Source organism: Cyphomyrmex costatus, unplaced genomic scaffold, assembly GCF_001594065.2.
Source record: "Cyphomyrmex costatus isolate MS0001 unplaced genomic scaffold, Ccosl1.0 scaffold29, whole genome shotgun sequence".
NCBI classification, from domain to species: Eukaryota; Metazoa; Arthropoda; class Insecta; order Hymenoptera; family Formicidae; genus Cyphomyrmex; species Cyphomyrmex costatus.
The window spans coordinates 1,808,000-1,825,127 of NW_017277017.1; the positions used below are offsets into that span (position 1 = coordinate 1,808,000).

Genomic DNA, 17,128 nt, shown 5'->3' on the forward strand with positions numbered 1-17,128 from the left:
TCTATCATTCTAGTAAAGTTATTCGAACCAAATTCTGTCAAACTTTTCAGCGTTTAGAAAGGTCTTTTTTTTTTAAACGTTGCTTCGGGATTAAATTTGCACAGTTGAGTCTATCTAAGAAAATATAATTTTCAAACGTTTAGAAAAATTACGCAAGCTAATTGCAAAAAAATTGACGTATTATTACTCACCTTAAACGTAGCTTAAACATAGTTTACACATTAAAATCGGTGGTGGAAAATATGACACTAAAGATTAACATTTTATGGATTCATTAAATTACTCAATATATACTATCATAAATCGCTGTGCTTTATTTACAGTTTATTGTTAACTTGTAAATTATTTGCTATTCACAATTACGAGAATTAAACGATATAACGCGATACAATCGATATAATGCGACTTTTACTGTAAAAATAACACTTTATTCTTATTTAGATATTATGTTTTCTCATCGCACACTCTTAACATAGAATATGTGATGTCGAGATATGTGTACGGTGGGAGATGCAAAAGAGTGATTTGCGATGAAAGTTTAGAGTGTATTCGACTAAATACCCTGTGTAAAATTTACTTTCAAATTACGTAAAGGAGACGTGCTAAAATTAATGAATCAAATTGCAACGATGAATTTCTCGATTCAAATCAAGAGAAGTATCTTATTCTAGTTCAAGTATGCGCGTATTTAATTTTTGTATATGTATGGCTGAAAATGATTAAATTTTTTTTCTCGATTGTTAAATTTTACTGATACGGTACATGACGTGTTCTGTTATTTCTGTTTGTAATTAGTATATTTTCGACGGAACGCTGAAGATCAGTCAGCCGTAGGAAGATTAAGAAATGCGCTATTATCTTGATTCGCACACATTGCTCGAGCGTCCATTATCTCACGTGGAACACCACCAATCGATGGTAATCCGTATATAGAAATCTGTTCGTCTAAGACGTATCGATTATGCGAGCGCTTAGCAAACTCGCCGTCCTCGAAGTGCATCAACAGTGCTAGACTTCCAGCTATAATATAATTTAAATTATAAATAATAATAGTAAATATATGATATATATATATATGTATAATAATAACGATAGTACATAGTTGTTCTTAATTATGCTCAGTTATATACTTACGGTTATCTAAAGGCGGACAGGAACAATTGGGTCTTAAGACAAATGCGATCATCGAATGCAGACGTGTGATTTCGTGTGATGATTGTATATCTAATAGGAGCCTTGCCTTACGTAATCGTCTAATCGCCGCTTTTACGGCGCTACTGGCGGAGCAATAAAGATCATTAATATTCGACGGTAATTCGTCGGCGCATACAGGGCAGGACTCGTTCAAACCAAGAGGTGCTGAAATAAAAAAGTTATTCAATTGTCGGTATCGCTATTATATTATAATTGAAAATATTGATTTTACCAATTAAGATAATTTCTAATTTGAAAAAAACTGAGTAACTGAAAACTGAATAACAAGTATACTGAATTGAGACAAAGCACACTTTATCTGAGGGACGTCCTGAGAACATCTTTAGGATATAGGAACATCCTCTGGATGTCTTTAGGACGTCCCTTGAAGGTCCGTGCTGCTGGGAGGGCTATAATGTACGTATAAAGTCCAATTTCTCTGAATGAGGAAAATCAAAATGTACAATTTTGTGTAAGTTTTACGCTTATTAGTTTAAATTTACGCACATAATGTTTCGTTATTGCTCAGATCCATTTCTATTTTCTGATCGGTTTCATTAGTCATGTTTGATAGAGGATTGCCATCAAAGTGTGTGATACCGGGTTTGACAGAAACCGGCACAGGTCCTTCGATACCCTCGGGAGTTGCTAGTTCGTGATCAATCACAACGAAGAGCGGATTTCTCTCGAAATCTGTTGCAAAAGGATCTTGACCCTGTCCGTTAAACGTTAAGAAGGGTGCCTCCATATCTTCGAGATCTAGGCTGGGTGGTCCGAGCCTGTCGAACACGGGATTCAGATTGATGTCCGGCTCGTCTGGCGTTTGACCACTTCCAGCTTCTCTTTGTGGTACTGAGAAATTCGGAAAATTTAGAATATATTACGAAGAAGGTATGATACGAAAGAAAAAAAGAAATTTATCCAGAAAATAACGAGAATAATTTAGTTAAAAATTTCGCCATGTCAAGCTTATATTTATGCGTAATTGAACGTGATTTTTTAAAATATGCTTCTCTTGGGGAAATGCGCACTGAAAGCATACTTTAACACGTTTGCATTTATGCCCAATTTCTTCACTTCCAGATAAGTTGCAGATAACTTTATCCAGGAAATATCTATTATATTTTAGGGAGATATTCTCCTGGATAAAGTGTATCTAAAGAAGAAGAAATTGAGCATTATAATCGTATAAATGTATAAGTTCGATAGAAAATTTCACTCTAAATCGTTCTCATTATTTTCGAGCTATGTGTACATAGTATTCATTAACTATCCATATTACCAGACTCGATGCCGTTATTGTTGGGTGCGCGAACATTGCTAACGGTATTGATATCGTCGTTATTTACTTTAGGATTAGAATTTTCTACCGGTGAAACATCCTCGTTTCTAGATTGTATGCCAGTTACCGATTTCTCGTTTGTTACTTTGCTACGGAGTTGCTCGACCAGATCAGAGTTCTGAGTCGCGTTACCTATCTGCTCTACAGTTCCGTTTCGATCGTTCGGGATTTTAGCTGTTTTCTCGATGATATCCTCTTCTTTTTCCACGGTATCCTTCTTCGCGGTGCCCTTGCCCATTTCCTGTACCTCTATCGGCACCGGATTGGGAACTTCCACTTCTTCACTCGGAGTAGCACTACTGCAAGTTGCCGCGAAACTGTAGCTCTGTGAAGAATGTATAATATGAAACTATCATAAAATATGCATATTTATATTTTTAATATTTAATGAATCGTAAACAATCCGATAAACACTAACAGTAACACATTACGTCAATATTAAAACTTCCCACTCAACTATATAAATATAATACACGTTATACATAATAGTTAATTGTTGAGTAGGAAATTAAAAAATTATATTATTGATGTTATACAGTTAGTTAGTGTTTGTTTAAGAATATACATGTAAACTTACACCAGATATCGTCAACTCCTGTTGGTAGTAATCGTAAAGTTTAACATTCGCTGGTTCAAGTCTGTCCACAATATTTTCTCTAGTCACCGTAAATGATATACAGGTCTTTTGATTGATTAATTTGTCGAAGTAAATGGTGACGATACCACGATCATCCTCGAAACGTTTCACTTCTACAAATATTTGTATGTCGGACAAGTTGAGAATAAATTTTATCTTAGTATTCCTTAATACATTCTTTGATTGGACACTCACTTGTGGCTGGGTCTTCCAACAGAGAATGAAGACTCGTGCGATCCGGGACGTATCCGCTTACCATGTTGATCTCTAGTAATGCCATATTACTTTCCCCATCTGCCATTTTATATCGTGTACAAATTGTAATTTTTTGCCTCGAACATTCGTCCAACCACGTTGCGGGAGCTGCGTTAACTGAAAGGTCAAAGGCTTCAGAGCCGGTCGCGTGTGCAACATTGTACTTTATATTGCTCTGAAAACAATTATAGAAATTCAAATTAGATCAATAAGAATAAATAAGAGGAGGAATTCCTTTTTCAGTAAAATTGTTCATTTATACGAATTTATAGTTTAGTGCGAAAAAGTCAAATATTTTATTACAGAATTCTATGAAAAAGTTTAAAGCTACCTGTACTAAGACACAGCCTTCACCCTCGGCGAAGATCTCAACTATCGTTGGTATTACGGGCAGACGAATCTGCGTGAGGACCATACGATTATCGTTATACATTCTATACACCTGGTCCACCTCGCCAGCGGTCACGAGCACCGAGAGGTCCGTGGTGTTGCTCGACATTGCGGCGGCGTACTTTGTAAGCGCCTCCAGACCAAGTACAGTGTCCTGTGTAGACGTAAAGCCACCTTCCGCGTTGCGCTGCTTCGACATCCAACGGACTGCCTTCAACGCCTCGACCATGTTCGTCTCGCTGCCTAACTTTACCAGAGATAGCACGGCATATGCCGTCATTTCGATGCTCAATCCTAGCGATGGTTTATGTTTATCCTCCCACCAGAGAAGATCCTAGAAAATTTATCATAAAGGTTACATCGAGTGAGATTTACCTTATATGTTTTCATCAACATAAATTCTAGATTACAGCAACAAATTATTTAGAGCCGAACCCAAGATTTTAATTTTTGTACAATCTATACGATTGGTACTATAAAGTTTAAATTGTAAAGAAACCTTGAACCTTCTTCTATCAATCACTACAAGACGAAGTTTCACTTATATTCTGTATTTCAAACAGGACGTTGTAAAAATAGCTTTGTTCAAAACTCAGTTTACGAGCTAAGTTTTTTTTTAATAGACCTGCTTTAGAACTTAGATATGTATAGTTTTCATCTGTAATAGAGGGTTGAGAGTAAAATTAGAGTAAATTTTGTTATTCGTACATTGTTCCGCGTTGCACGTTTCATAAGCAATTTCATGCTGTTGTTTGCTTTCGGATGTTCTAATAACGTTAAGGCATAGGTGGATAAAGCTGCCGTGTACGTTGTACCGCCGTCATTCTCCATCCCTTTCTCCAGACAATGTAGAGCATTATTAATGAGTGATGCCGTTAATGGCACGCCCGATTCTAAGAGCGAGATCAGAATGTAAGCCGTTAATGCCGAGGAAGAAGTATCGTCATCTTGCAAACCGCCCTGCAAATATTTTAAATGTATTGTACTAAGTGTCACTTGATTCTTTCACGAAAGATATAATGTGCTGCGTATGTAATACCTTCATATCTTTGTGGAATACTCTGCCGATCACAGGGAAGCATCCATTTTCCAATTGTTTCTTCACCATCCATTTTACAGAAATTTTGAGATCTCGTTCGTCGATGTGAATTATATTCTTTGCTTGAGCAAAGGATTTGATCACGAACGCAGTGAGCCAAATCGAGCTACCATCTTCCGAGCTTTCTGGACCGAATGCGGAGTACGAACCGTCCGGATGTCTATATATTAATTCGCGCTGATATCCTGAATCGCACAATTAAATATAAAAACCTACCCTTAATCGCTAATTAAAATTATATTGTATACCTTTCTCCATATTTTTGATCGCTTTTGCTCTTAGTTCCGGGTTGTCAATTCCAGAAGCATCTAAATAACCAATCACATGGATATTAGGAACAAAGAGAATCATATTTTGCTCGCCGCATCCCATCGGCAAGCGAACGAGCTTATCTAGATTCTCGAGAGCTGGACCCAGGATATCTCCTATCAGGGACACGTACGCTCTCGCGCTTTCGGGTATTAAATCGTTGGGTAGATCGAGATTCCAAGTTATGGTGGAGTCATCGCTGAAGTCCTTCGGGCAGATAAACGCAGATTTTGTCGTTTCTACAGGGAACCCTTCTGGTAGCACTAGTATTGGTTTTACAATAACATCCCTAAAAAAGGTGTATAAATTACTAAATACTGTCGATGTTTATTTTGCTAAATACTGTCGATTCATGATTTATAATTTCTAATATTTAAGTGGAACAAAAACTATGTTTAACAAGACCATATATTTTTTCCTTTCGATAAAATATTAAAAATTTGGTAATTGTTCACTTTAGGGGAGCCACCTCCAATGACCTTGACATATGTTGTCAAGGTCATGACCCTGAGTAACCTCCAACAAGTTCAAGGTCAAGGTCATTGGAGGTGGCTCCCCTAAAGTGAACAATTACCAAAAATTTTTATAGAAATATTAAGACGAAATACAAACAAAATTAAGACGCGACATATAAAATAATTTACTTTAATAAATATATTGAGACGAGATATTTTAACTTAACTTAAATGTAAGTATCGAATGATAAGTATCCTTTTTTATACATCTTAGGCCTGATTGCACCAACGTGATTTCGATTTTAAGCGAAACTTAAACTGTCTCTGTCTCTCTTTCGGCTTTAAAACGAGATAGATAGAGTTTTAAGTCTCGCTTAAAATCAAAAAGTGTTGGTGCAACCAGGCCTTAATCTTGCTCGATTTTTGCCTGATTGCTTCTATATTGTTTTGCAAATACAAGTGATCTGGTCTAAAATATATTATACCTAAACTCTAACTTTAAAAATAATTTAGAATCCCGGATTTTTATATATAATTGTGGCGATTTATAAATGTTTACAGAATTTTTTAATGTTAATAATTGCAAACAGAAATATTTAAATTGAGCCATTTACCGTGTATATACAAGCACTTCCGGTCCGCACGGCTCGGCATAATCCGAATCGATCGAAGCGGAAACCGTGATATTAATATCGCCGAGAACTCGCGGTCTGAGAATATATTCGTGCACTACACTGTCTCGTGGTTTTACACAGAACGAAGCGACTGCGTGCGACAAATGCAAGTCGAGCCCCGTTGCATCTTCCAACTTGATCTTGACCTGCGAAAATCATCGCTCAATCAATTATAACATATCGGTCGGTTATTGTAAATGCGATTCAATGTGCATTCAATATCTCTTAATTACTCAATATCAAAGATCGTGTAATATATGTAAAATTATATCTCAATTCTATGTATCTATGTTAATAATCGATTTGTGTGTATTTCATTATTTTTGTAATAATGTCTGAATTTTATTAAAATTTTACTAGAGATGTCGAAGGATATAGTAGAATGAGAATGAAGTGAATATCGAATGTTTACGACTGTTGAAATCTTACCGGTAAACTATGTTGCATGTAATTAAACAAGGAAACTTTCATGCGCAACATTTCTCCGCGTTTCACGCTGTACGGTAAACTGTAATCGAGGAAAAATGGTTGGAATCCCGTGATGGTGGTTGGTGGTGCTATTCCGAGACCGTGTGTAGGTGAAATACATGCAGTGTATCCGATCCAATCGGTAATGGTATGAGGCAGAGTACGTTCTACCGTCACTTTGCCTTCTTTTCTGTAAAAAATGAAGGGAAAAAAACATACATGAAGCAATATGAATCAAACTAACGCGCGCGCGAAAATAGAAAATGCTTTCTTATTTAATTTTACATTAAAAATGTAAGAATAACTTACTAATGTATCTTATGTATATTTAAAAACGAGAAAATGAAATAAAATTTAAATCTTAGGAGACGAATTGTCTTTGAGCAATGATAAATATATTCTAAGAACTCTTAGATGTGTACCCTGTTAGCACTAATTCCCACAGCCATGTTTCAGGGAAGTAAGATCTGAGGGGAGGTTGATCGGACGGTTGATCCACATATCCCTGCTCGGGACCCACATTTAATAATGGATACGCCATAGGCAATGTCTTAGCTTTAAACATTCCTATCGAAATAATGTGTCTGATAAATATATATTTATATAATAAATACGATTAAAGAAAGACAATCAAACAGAACACACGTCATCGTGACATAAAAATTACTTCAAAATGGCTTCAAAATGATTACTAAAAGTCTCACTTTTTAATCAATAATAATTAATTCATTTAAACATCATTTATTTTGATGTTATCGTGATCTGTTATTCTGTTTGGGTGAAATATATCTATGAACAAGCAATTCTTCTGGAAACGCACCAGCATCCGTTTCCATGTCCGAGGATGCCGAGAAGAAAGGAATCGAGATCATAGGAGCCTTCACGTTCATGCTCCTACTCCTACCTCTACCTCTACGACGTGGAAGACAAGGCCGCGTCTCAAGTATCAAATCGCTCATCACAACAGCTCCGAAGTCCTGAAATACGGGGCAAGATCCAATAGACATATAATTACCTTTCTTACAATCTTAGAATTTATTTGCATTTCCAGAAAGTTCTCACATCGAACGCCTGTATGGCATCTACGTAATTCACAAGTCCGCCGTTGTACACCGTTCTTCTTCTCCTTTTACGCTCCCACGAGGGTGATTCCTCGAAAGCGGGCATTGGTAAGTGATCGAATTCTGTGTTAATTGTTTCTTCGTGCGTTGCAGCTGCAAAGAATTACATAAACTATTAGATATTAACTGGATATCATTGTAACTTTTTATATTAATAACGCAAATGAGATATTAAACAATCACACAAATATTCAAATGTTTATTTTGTAAGGAGAGCTTAAGCAGATGGAGAAATATGAAAAAAATCAGTTCTTGAAATATTATACCCATAATATTAAAAAAAAAAGTTTATCAATAAGTTATTGTGATTTTGAATAATATATATATTAGCTAGAAAATCCAACAACAAATACTTTAAGAAAGGAACTAAAAATTAATCTACCATTATTTTTTTACTGTCTATATCATTATTTTATATACTTTTACAATGAGTCCACGTCCAACTTGGACGCGGCTCTGGTTCGATATGGAATCGCTTCAGCTGCTCAAAAGTCTGATCAGCGTCAATTAGGTTTGCTTTGGCTCCTGCTAAGAAACGAGTCGACTTGTCGACTGCTGAGATGCCGCAGAGAGACCAGGGGGCAGCTTCTACGTGGTACTGAGTGGCTGTTCCCGGGGTTTGAGCGTCAGTGTGCCAGGCGGTTTTTACTTTATTCTCGAAACAGTGTCCCACTTTGATAGAATACGTGGTAGCAACAATTTCACCATCCGAACGAACGTAGTATAACAATAATTCGGAGACAGGTGCCATAGATGGAGTAATCTTGACGCTGAGAGGGAATCTTGAGAAACAAGAAATCAACGTCAGAAATTTTGAAATTTACGATCCTTATTCTTATTTTGTTTTAAAATAATAAATAAAACAATTCAAAGCATTTAAAGGTCTTTTTAAATAAATTTAATATCTGTATGGAATTGTATTTTGCCAAATGGAATATTACCTGTGAGCAATTGTACTCTGATCTGTCTTATTTCCTGGTGATTCGACGGCACCTAACAAGTTCCGGAATTCCGAGTAATTCAAAACCGTATCTCTAGTTGGTCGGTGTTTTACATGACCGTATATTAACAGATCCCCCTTAGAATTGATCGAGTAATGAAAAGAAATGGACTCATTGGTTTTACTTTTCGCCTGCGCCGTGTACATGACATTGAACGAATACTTTTCGCCACAAACAATCGGTTGATAGCCCCGAGCTACTGCCAAATAACTGTCCGATGGTGAGTACCAAGGATTCACTTCGATATGAGCTGATGGTTGATCCATGAAAACCTAATTGCGATTTACAATAAATTATAAATTCACAAACTTTATGCTTCCACAAAGTGTTTTAAAATATTTTAAATTGTGTCTTCATTTTTTCTTTTTAGAATAAAAATCATCCTTAAATTAATCAAATAAATGATTAAAAAATAATCTATAGATAAAGAACTTTGTAAATCTATTTTCTTAAATATATAATGACTGTTCAACGTACTCGCCAACGTGTGTCCGGCGAATAGTATTTCGTGGGATAGTCGATACCGGTCGCGACGAAACTCAATAGGACGATATTTCTATGCGGCGGTGGTACGACAAAGTCGACAAAACCATCAGACGAAGATGTGAAATTGCGGCATTCAACTACCACGCGAAGCCACTCGTCCTTACCGCGTACTCGCACGCAGAGTTGGATCTTCTCATGCGGTGCTGGGGTATTGTCATGCCGCGAGACACGTAACTGTAAAAGAGATTTATTTCGCATTCCATAAAGAACACACTTTTATTTAGATTCTAAAGAAATCCTGAAAGATAAAAGAAATTAAACAACTTCAAATTTGAAACAAGTCGATTAGATGACTGATAATACAAATTTCATTTATTTTACGTAAAAACACACGAAATGTTTCAAGTTTCACTTGTTAGTCCTCTTCAGCTGTAAATACTTGTTAATTACACAAAATTAACAAGTATTTTTATATCTTTCGTAAAGTAAATAAAATTGTATTATCAATCACCCCTCTAATTAGTTTATGTTGAAAACATTATTTGACTTTGCATGTTATATACAAGTGTATATTAAGTAATTTTGAATCCTGAGAAACTTATAAGTCGTCTCGTAAGTATACGTATAAGAAATTAAAACGATTATTTGCGATAACCTACTTTTCCATGATATGGCAAGCCCAGTTTAAAGTATTTTGGTGTGTACGGCAGAAACTCCAGTTTCAAGGCCTGATGCACGACCACAGTTCGACTAATGGTTGTCTCTACTATGCCGGTACCAGTCTCGGTAAAGTTAGCTATGAGAACGATGTTGTTTGGTGCCACTTTCCATTGAGCGAGCCCGAGCACCGCGCCCGATAGTACAAATTCGGTGCAACCATCCGGCGAATCCAGCTGCAACGACCAGATAATTTTAAATCTGTCGCAAGATCCGGAACTCTCATATCGCACTATGTTTATAAAATATTGAATTAAATAAGATAAATGATCCTGTTTTCGATCGAAGCGGATTTTAGTGCCAAATAATATTCATATATGTAAATTTAGATATGAATATTATTAAGTATATTAAGATTCCGCTTCGACTGAAACTAGAAGTGTGTTTCTCTCGTTCGATTTATTTTCATCGATTTAATTTCTACTTATAATTGTAAAATATTAAAGTTTGATTTTTACAAAAATATGATTGGAGTCATTTAAGTAGCAGATTTTCTAGTTAAAATAGACATTAATGTCAACAGTCGAAGGTTACTAACCTCCGTTTCGTAATGTATTTCTGGGAGATTGGGTTTTCGTCTCCATGTCGGTATTTGAGGCGTCGATTTTAAGAGTAATTTACCTTTGACCGGCTTACCATAACTGTATCTGTAATAAAATAGTATCGTACAGATACGTGCTTCAGCAAATGCTTCAATTTGATAATTATTAAAGTGAGCATTTACTTTGCGCATATGTTCCACGTAACGTTCTCCGCATCCGCGAGAATGTATCCCGGTGAAGTTATGGTCACTTGGAATCTCGGAAGAACGTATTTCTTCACCTCGAATACGGTTGTATGGATCAGTTGCGGTTGCGATCTCCTCTTTTCCACTTTAATCTTCCAAGTACCCTGTATAAGCACAAACAGCATCCTTAGCATTGTCGTTATCGTATTCTCGTTACGTGTTCTCGTTTAGGATCATATTACCGGGCTTGGTTCCGGAGATAGAGCGAATTTTAACTGCGCCATTCCATTTTCAGTACTGACGTTGGCCCATTGCGCCACTCGCACCTCCGATGGATTCTCAATCCATACTTTTGGAATCTAGAAAAAGAAGCGAGCTCCATATTATTAAATGAGAGCTCTTCTCTTCTTTCTAGCCGATTCTATTATTAAAACTCTGAATAGATTGTCTCTTTCTCTCTCCTTAAGGAATATATTACGAGAGTCATATCTAAAGTAATGCAAAAATTTTTATAAGATTTTTTGTTATTAAAACACCGAGTACATCATTTTAATATATAATTGTATCTTAATCTTTTGTTCATTTTGTTACATAATCCCGATTTCTTTGTATACATATTTTTCATTCTGGAAATTTAAATATTCCCTTGTAGTGCGTAACTTTGTTTCATCAGCTATTCCCTATGGAGTTCTCTACTATGAACAAATATTCAAATTTTTAGAAAAGGAAACTGTTTAAAAAAAAAATTAGCATTGCATAATGTAGAAAAGTAAACAAAGAGGTTGGTATATCAAGATGATATACCTGATTTTTCAATAACAAAAAATCCTAATTTGTAACAAAAATATTGCTTATTACTTCCTGTATGACTCTCGTATGTTATCACTTTACTGATTAGTTACTATTGTACTAATTTTAGTAACGAACCGTTTTCTTCCATGGTTTCAAGTCATGCTTGAGCATAAGAATTCTAATGTTCACATCTTGCCCAGGTTTGTAGACAGGCTTATCAGTCTCGACGAACGTGATTAGGGAATCATGCTCGATATAAACTTCTTTTTCCGTTTCCACGATGTAGTCGGGATATTTGTCGAATTTTATCTTCAATCGTAATCGTCCGCTGAAATATTTCGTGAAAGGTACCGCCAGTTCCAGACATGTTTCTATTCCTATAGTAAACGTTAAGAAAATCAATGGTTGAATTTATTAGTTTCTACTATTAATCAAGTACAACATTTGAGCAATGAAGAAAAGAAGAATAAAACATTTAATGACAGTCGCAATAGCTAAGAGTATAAGGATAATAGCGTGTAATTGCGCAAATTGATTTGCTTAATTAATTATGTTGCCGACAATCGCGATTGAATTATGTGTCGTCGTAATTCGAATTATTCACAAATTAAAATAATCAAGTTCAAGGAAGATATTTTTGATAAAATAAAAACTCTTATTCTTATTATATATATTTAACATGTTTAAATATAAATCTAAATAGTCATATAAACGTGCATCGTAGAATTGAACTATTTCGCTAACGAAAAAAAGTATAGCAAGGATTTGTTGAAAGACAAAGAGAAGAGATATTTATTATTTAAAAAATTTAGATGACTTTAGAGTACACTATTTAGATTACCCTACAACAAAGAGTCTTCGCTCTGTAATTTACTTCAAGTTTACTAATCATATATTTTTTAGCGGTTCATCGATAAATCTTTCCGCGAGTCCGTGGCATCAATCATAAACGTACGATAAACTCGGACCTTGATCAAGTCCTGTACTTGTTATTCATCCCGTGAATAACAATGCAGATGGGTTTCCCATGTGATCCCGAGCGATTGCTTATTTCCCCTTCGGAGAGAGACTCGGCTCATTTAGCTCCCCCGCAGGAAGCGGCGACAATTTCAATTTATGATTTGTTTAAAGCGTCCGATTCGAGCTGCGAGGGAAGAAAGAGGAAAGACCGGGATTCAGGGGCGTAGCCAGGAGCCCGAAAATAAATTCTCCGTTAAACTCCCCCATGAACGGAAATTTATCAGTGCCAAATTTGAAACTGTGTCCGTGTGCACTCACGAACACGAGCAACCTCGTCACGCATTTACGATCTTACGCAGAAATATTTCAATAATCTCGAATATCATTAATCTGCAATCTCGACTAGTTTGAATATCTTTGACGAAATTGTCAACGGTAGCGTGAAAATTTGAATTATCAGTTCTCTATTATCCATTCTTCAAAGATTGGCCTTTATTCGGTATCGTGCTTTTTTGCTATCTCATTGCTACGTCCCTGAATTCATCGTAGGAATCAGCGCGTATTTTCGACGATTATGCGTTATCGCGTCGCGTGCGCAATAACACATCGGGTCGTATTCGGATATTCGATTATCCTCGGGAATAAATTCGCCATCCCGAGACTCTGTACCTGAGGAATAGAAGCACGTATAAGTCTAGGGATCTTAGTTGAAACATTAAAAAATCGCAAAAAGGATCAATAAAGTGTAAAAAAAACAATTTTTGCCTCTGAAACTCTAAACACTGAAGTATTTAAATTCAAAACTGTATCTTCACATTTTTCAAATTCTTTATAAGGAAAAATTCGAGTAATTTTTACCTTATAAGACTGAAATATTCTAATTATTTTTGCTGATCTTATGACAAACTTTTACTTGCCTGGAAGTAAAAATATAGGAGATCTAAAGCAAAAAGTACATTACAATTATAGTAAACCTATTAAAATGATTATTACCTCACAGTAAAATAAATCATACTATTCTCAAGACTGTAAATTCGAGCAGACTTTATACATTTGTATTCTTTATCGTGCAGTAAAATAAATTTTATCCGTGCTACAAACTTGTCACTAAAGTACATTTTATGAAGATGTGTAACGTAATTTATATAAATTTATTTTACGAAATGTAAAAAGTACCTTATAACATATAGCTATATGACAATTTCTCATTTATTAGAAAAATTAAGTAAATTTTATTGTTGTTGTTGGACAGTGCCTGTCCTTACATGGGCCAGCCAATTCCATAAAATTTCCTAGAATTCTAGCGCATATATTGACATTTTTCTACATGTATGTTTCAAACAACACCATAAAGTCATTTTAGTCAGCTGAAACTATCCAGCATTCGGAAATCGAACGGTATCGTTAATCAATAGTAGAATTCGAGAAAGAAAAGTGCACTTGCCTGTTTTGACGATGCCGCTCGTCCTGGTCAGTACCTCGTCTTCCGCGCTTGTACCCGCTGGAGATAGCAGCTCCAGGATAACGTGCGCCGGCGGCTCGAGATTGTGCAGCGACAAACAGCCGCTCTCGGTTTCGCCGGCCAAGAATCTTCTTGGTGCAGTGAATACGTATCCTCTAAAAGAACAAGCCGGTTATAAAACCACACAGAAACGAGATGCATAATAAACATTGGTTTTGCGGGGGAAATTTCCAAATAACTTTTTTTGCATTCAATTGGGAATTATGACTGTCTTGTAGGTCACTAAAAAGCGTGATATTTGTTAATTATATTTGTTAATTATATTCAAGAAACACACCGAGTTAAGAGAAAGTCAAAATGATTTTAACGTCATGAAAGTACTGATCTTTGGTTACAAAATTTGATTATTTATTAACGTTAAGAATAAAAATTAAGTCATTTTGATTTTTTGTTGACTTTTGTGTGTTCCTTGAGTAGTGTGACCAAAGTTACTCGAAGAGCTCAAAGTTTCTCTATATGATGGTATTTTTACAAAACATGAAAAGTATGTTCAAGAGGCCATTTCACTTAAAAATTTGTTCAAAATGTAGGGTTTTTTTTACAATAGTTTAAGTATAACAAATATTAAACATCTCAAATAGAATCTTGCAATTTGTCACGTAGAACTATCTTTAAGAGATCTCTTTCATGGCTTAGTTTCTTAACAGTATCTTGTATAGTCTCAAGTTTATCGCAAGGAAAAATCGATGTGGCTATTATTAAATTAATGCGCATCGCGAGTATTATTCTTGGTCAGTCACAGCGATAATAGAGAATCCGTAAGAGTCCGCGAGTAATCGATAAAAAGAATCATCATCGAGAAAAAGAACGTTACTTTCGTGAAATAGAATGCCAAGGGGTACTTTACCGATTGGCAGTTGCGCCGGCCGCACAGGGCCGAAGACGCTGGTAGAACAGGCAGAGAAATGCACAAGACACGATTAGCTTATACATCATTGTCTGAGGATTCACACTGTTCGACGCGTGTACTCGTGGTTTGCGAGAGAATCTTAGATCGTCACAGGCATATTAACGAGAGGCATGCTTCGAGGCGCTTCCTACTCTTCGCGAGAAAAAAACGTTTGAGAGAGCGGCAAGGGAGCAACAGCCGACAGAGAGGCTGCGGACCGACTGAAGGCGCGATGTTCGTGCCGGCTACTTTTATCATTAACCCCTTGAGCCCGTGCAAGGAGAGGAGAAGGGTTACGAGCGCGGATTAAATCGCGAGAACCATCGTGGATGGTCGCGTCGGCCACCGACTGTGCGATTCTCACAATCAGTATCCTTTTCTCAGAGTGTTTATTACCTGAAGGATCTGCATGAACAAATAATTCTGCAGAACGCTCCAATTACTTGCCAGAATGTCAACTCTCTGAAGCGTTGCTTATTATGATCAGAGTAATCTCTATGTAATTATTTTGATGGTCTATCAAAATTATTTTTAGATCTGTATCTCTCGTTAAACTTTTAGATACAATAAAACAAATTTACTAAATCTTATAATACATTTTCTTTTGACCGTTATGATTATATGAATTATTATGCTATGTTAACATTGAGAATGACACAATTGGTATCGAAACGTTTGTTCCTTATTCTTTATTTAAACATTTACTTATTTTCATTTTACATTGTTATTGTCCTCCATATATCAGTAATAAATCTTTAAAATTATTTTTTGGCTCGTAGCCCTTTTTATTTTGTATTTTTTAAATTTATAATACATATTTGCTTAAATGGTACTAAATATTTATTTACAACATATAAATATTTATTCAATAAAAAATGATAAACATCTCATGAAGTTGCTGTTTTCTAACTTCTAATACGTAATTTATTTGCATTGTTTGTACTCTAATTAATTTCGATGCACAAAAATGTATTTAAAAAATTATTAATTTTACTTGAAATTTTGAACAAAAATATTTAGAAAATCTAGGAATGCTTTTTTCTTTTACAAAATTTTAGTGAATGTGTTTTCTACATTATCTTAAAAGTTACATATTACGAGCATTTTTTCCTTATCCTTCCTCGTTTCGTTAACAAGTTTTCTCTGAATCTCTTTCAGAGTTTGAAAAAGATTTCAACTTGTCTTGCTCAAGAATTTAATATTTTTTGAGATCTTATCTTTCATAAAAGCATTCTTTGAAAAAATACAATAGAAAATTATTTTATAAATAAAAAAAGCAAAAGTATGTACCAGAGAGATCATAAAGAACCTGTGCGTTTATGTTCTAACAATTTTTTAACTTGAATTTCTATAAATTAGCCGAGATTAATTACTATCTTGTTTACGTCAGAACAATATATAATAGAAATAAATACGCCTCCAAAAAGATCTTCCCAAACATATTCGTCTCCTGGCCTTGAGGCTGTGTTTTGCTACGTCTAATGATTACGTGATGTGAAACTTTCGCGAGTGTTATTCCAGATTTTCCGACGATTCAACGTAACTCTCGTAACTGTGATAACCCTCGCCGTATCACCGAGACGTCGTGCCTGCGGGTTATCATACTAGAGTTTGCGTTCTCTCATGATCCCGGCTCTCTCATTCCTGGTACCGCTCGATTAAGCGTTTATTGGGAAATTAGACGGAAGTTGAAAGCGGAAAATCAGTGACGTAAGAGCGCATACATCTTGTTATAAACGGATAGATAAATCTTCGATTTATTTAGAATTTGTCATTAAGATTGATAAATGCGATTCCAGAAATGCATTTTTTTTTAATTAAGGAAACTGCAGTGTGAAATTGCAAGTAACTTACGTCAATACTTGTGTGTTCATGAATGTTATTATAATATAATATATGTGTAAGCAACGTAAAAAAAGAAAAAAATATACAAGTATGATAATATTGACCCACTAATCAGATTCACAGAAATTCTGATTATAGGGAAATTTTACCGTGCTGTAGGTATCGATAAAATATTAAAACTATGTTATTGTACTGTAAACTAAGATAAATAATGAGCATATACCACTACACTGGATCTTTTTTGT

General features: G+C 35.4%; 1 protein-coding gene across 2 annotated transcripts; it reads right to left on the bottom strand.

Moving 5' to 3' along the window:
- Positions 1-310: 310 nt before the first annotated feature.
- LOC108775256 (alpha-2-macroglobulin-like protein 1) lies at positions 311-15,224 on the bottom strand. 2 transcript variants are annotated; one of them, XM_018541564.1, is made up of 25 exons: positions 14,997-15,224; positions 14,072-14,244; positions 11,803-12,044; positions 11,118-11,234; positions 10,873-11,039; positions 10,687-10,795; positions 10,091-10,324; positions 9,423-9,665; positions 8,886-9,217; positions 8,365-8,726; positions 7,886-8,037; positions 7,644-7,800; positions 7,246-7,390; positions 6,785-7,013; positions 6,296-6,501; positions 5,166-5,515; positions 4,858-5,102; positions 4,527-4,778; positions 3,760-4,152; positions 3,369-3,603; positions 3,114-3,286; positions 2,669-2,861; positions 1,702-2,046; positions 1,135-1,359; positions 311-1,020 (listed from the first exon to the last, which is right to left on the bottom strand). In XM_018541564.1, the coding sequence occupies exons 1-25, from the start codon at positions 15,083-15,085 to the stop codon at positions 821-823; spliced, it is 5,568 nt and encodes a 1,855-aa protein (XP_018397066.1). In that variant the 5' UTR covers positions 15,086-15,224; the 3' UTR covers positions 311-820. The 2 variants fall into 2 exon arrangements, with proteins under 2 accessions (XP_018397066.1, XP_018397065.1); XM_018541563.1 differs by having other exon boundaries at positions 2,477-2,861.
- Positions 15,225-17,128: the final 1,904 nt, after the last annotated feature.

Coding starts and splice junctions, on each gene's coding strand:
- LOC108775256 (XM_018541563.1), bottom strand. CDS start 15,085: ATGATGTATAAGCTAATCGTGTCTTGTGCATTTCTCTGCCTGTTCTAC. Junction 3,287..3,368: donor GTTGGAAGACCCAGCCACAA/GTGAGTGTCCAA, acceptor AAATATTTGTAG/AAGTGAAACGTTTCGAGGAT. Junction 1,360..1,701: donor GAGCAATAACGAAACATTAT/GTGCGTAAATTT, acceptor TTTTTATTTCAG/CACCTCTTGGTTTGAACGAG.